Here is a 3,255-nt window from a genome sequence, read left to right as displayed (position 1 = left end):
AAGATAAAGAGATTAAGGAATTGAAGTAAGAAAGGATTGAGAGAAAGAATTGAAAGAGAGAAAAAGTAATTCAATCCCGATGAAGAAAATGTTTTTCAAATGAAGAGAGGGAGGGGGGTATTTATAGAGAATATGACCGCCCCTTCACTCAAAGAAAATGACTACATATAAAACCAATTTCCACCAAAGCAATAATGTAGCTCACCTTGAATTTAATGCATTCACACCCAAGCTTTCACATTTTCTTCTCATGTGGGGGAAAAATCCACCTTCCGTAACAACTAACATAAAAAAATACCATTAAATATTTCTATAGCATCACTTTATTAATTCTTTTACTTTTGCTAATTTGTAGTGACTTTTGATTAAATGTTATCTTAAAAGCCATAAAATATTGTTTTTGTTATAGTATACAACAAGGCAAATAACTGATGAAAATGAGAATGGAGACAATGTTGTAGATGATGCAAATGACAGTAATGTTTCTAATGAGTAACAATCAGAATCCATATTCATCTCTGCTGATTGTTTGGTAATTGGGTTCAGTAGTTCGTAATTGTGGCGGTGTTCTAATTGGGTGAGAGTTCGATATCATTTAAGGCAAAAATAAATAATGATTTTGTATAGAATCGTATACATCTTGTTTAACTAATCAAATCATGATATTGTTTACATCTCGAGACTTGAATTGGTAAATTTATCATCAGTAAAATTATGTATATGCACTTTTGAATATATAATTGGATACATAGATAATATAATCATTATGTGACTGAATGATTTTGAAATAAAGATAAAATAACTTTTAATTACATGATGATATATCATTTGTATGTCTAATTATATACTTAAAATTATATATCCATAGCATTAAAATGGAAGTGAAAATACAATTGCATTTATAAACCGATATAGAATTTCATTCAAATCCATGTGCACTATTTTGAACTTGGATTCATGGAAGGAAAAGATTGAGCGTGACGGGGGAGTACATTGTCAAGTGTGCAAAGCAAGTTTGAGCAAGGAACCAGTCAACATTTCATCTTTCATCACAATAGGCTTGATTTAATGTCATATTGACTAGTTGCATACTTGTAGAGACAACTAGCGTTAATGAGGTTGGCTAATAAAGAATTAATACTTGGCAAGTGTAGACAGATCAGTCGTATCTGGGTGGAATTGAAAATAGCCTATCATCATATGACAATACAAAAAAAGATCATAATTTATGATAAACAATACAATAATCATAATTTATCTATGATATTCTTGAGCATGGTATTAAGATATATAATTTCACTAATAGTTGACAAAATGTATGTGTTATTTTAAGCTTTTAAATTAAATTGTCGTGGCATCTGAAGTTATAAATGGCAATCAAGACATAATTTCCTCTCTTGCATGACTTCATAGTAACTGGTATACCAACACTAGGAAGCTAATTGTCATCAGTACCAGTGTGGATGGATTAGGAACAATGGTACCTGTGTTTGCGTTGTCTGTCATTGATGGTGGAAGTGCAGGGCATGCGAGTCCTTCCTTACCTTCCCGACACTCAGCAGCAAAAAGGCCAGGAGGGTTGTTTCCATACAGGTTAATGTAGCTGAACATGATTGATGCGCAATCTGTAGTTAGGTCATTAATTTCCTCAGTGTAAGGGCAAGCAAACTCCTTGAGAGCATTACAACAGCTATCAGGTGGGAACTTTGGTCCTTTGCATTGGCTTGTGATGATGGTGTAATTGAGAAACTCAAAGTTCACCGGACAAGCTGCAGATTGTGCAAGATAAGATAATATCAACATTTCTCAATGTTCATGCAGCTTCAAGAAACTAAATATACACTCTTTGCATCCAAAAATTAACGAAGCAATAAAAAATTTAAAATATGTTATGCAAAACCACATTCCTACCATAATTTCCTCTAACAATCAAGACATGCAAGTTATAAAAATTTAATTATATGTGTGGACGTATACAGATTTCCAATTGCATGCATCTCATCCGTCAATAACATTTTGGCCTTTTATATTTCTGATTTGTGTAGAATGAGCAAACTTAAATAATGACTAAAATATACAAATAAAACAACACTTGAGTACTTGTCATTGCATATTATATCAATTGTTTTACTCTTTTAAACCGATGGATAGAATCTTATAAATGTTCAAATCAACTTACCATAACATGGTTGGCAACTTGGCTCAGCAAAATTAAGTAAAATTTCAACTTAATTAGCATTTCATTTCAATATTTGGTAAAGCTCTCGAAATTAAACCGATAGCTTAAGCAAATCGTGGTTCATTAATTAAAGAGAACTTCATTAAAACATCCATACCACATAAAAGGATAACAGGATCAAGGCGACTCCAAAGAACTCAGTCCACTTGGAAGCACTTGGACAGGTCTTGTGAAGTAGAATCCATTCCAAATGGTAGCTATCTAGCAAATATTTTGGAACTTTCTTTGCAACTTTCGCATGAGCCAAACTTGAATTAGTTTGATACCTATCTAGCAAAACTAATGACTAGACTGATACAAGTTTGAACATACATTGAACTCTTACTAACTAATACATAAGGAATATTTTCATTTACTCTCATTCCAATTCATCTTTCAGACATTACATAAGGTTAAGTTTATCTTCATTATGAATTAAAACTATCTTTACTAAGCATTTATTGATATAGATTTTTTTTTTTTAATAACCCTTACAATTATTATGATCTATTATGAAATATTTTTATTCTAACCACTAGGTTAATGTGTCATCAACATACAAAATTTTAGAAAAAAAAAATTGCTCCCATTAACCTTTATATATACCCTAATTAACAATAGTTTTTTGAAAACCAAAAGAAGTGATGATACTGTTAAACCTAAGATACCAGTTTTGGGAGACCTTTAATTTTGTCGCTAAGTTCATCATCTCAAAAACATGCTCATGCGTGTGGTCCATGAACTATCATATTTCATGACGGTCAATATATTTATTAATGTGCTAGTAAATGACCATTCAACAATTTGAGAATGCTCTTAAATTTCTTAACATCATCAGTTATAGAAGAGTTGAGTTTAAATTATTTACAAATATAAACAATAATTAGTAATCACATACGCATTAATTAGATCAATTTGCTATTTTTGGATGTACAAAGTAAAACTAATAACGTATACTAATTATCACAATCATATTTATCAATTATGAGAACAAATCATTAACCTTTGGTTTGATCATGAAGTATCTCATAATGCAA

The 3,255-nt window shown here is 31.0% G+C and overlaps 1 protein-coding gene across 1 annotated transcript; it reads right to left on the bottom strand.

Moving 5' to 3' along the window:
- Positions 1 to 1,407: 1,407 nt before the first annotated feature.
- Positions 1,408 to 1,851, bottom strand: LOC123205098 (GPI-anchored protein LLG1-like). The gene has a single exon (XM_044621913.1). The coding sequence runs from the start codon at positions 1,801 to 1,803 to the stop codon at positions 1,408 to 1,410; it is 396 nt and encodes a 131-aa protein (XP_044477848.1). The 5' UTR covers positions 1,804 to 1,851.
- Between the last annotated feature and the right edge of the window lie 1,404 nt (positions 1,852 to 3,255).

The sequence above is a fragment of the Mangifera indica genome, unplaced genomic scaffold (assembly GCF_011075055.1).
Source record: "Mangifera indica cultivar Alphonso unplaced genomic scaffold, CATAS_Mindica_2.1 Un_0001, whole genome shotgun sequence".
NCBI lineage: Eukaryota > Viridiplantae > Streptophyta > Magnoliopsida > Sapindales > Anacardiaceae > Mangifera > Mangifera indica.
This window is presented reverse-complemented; position numbering and strand designations above follow the sequence as displayed.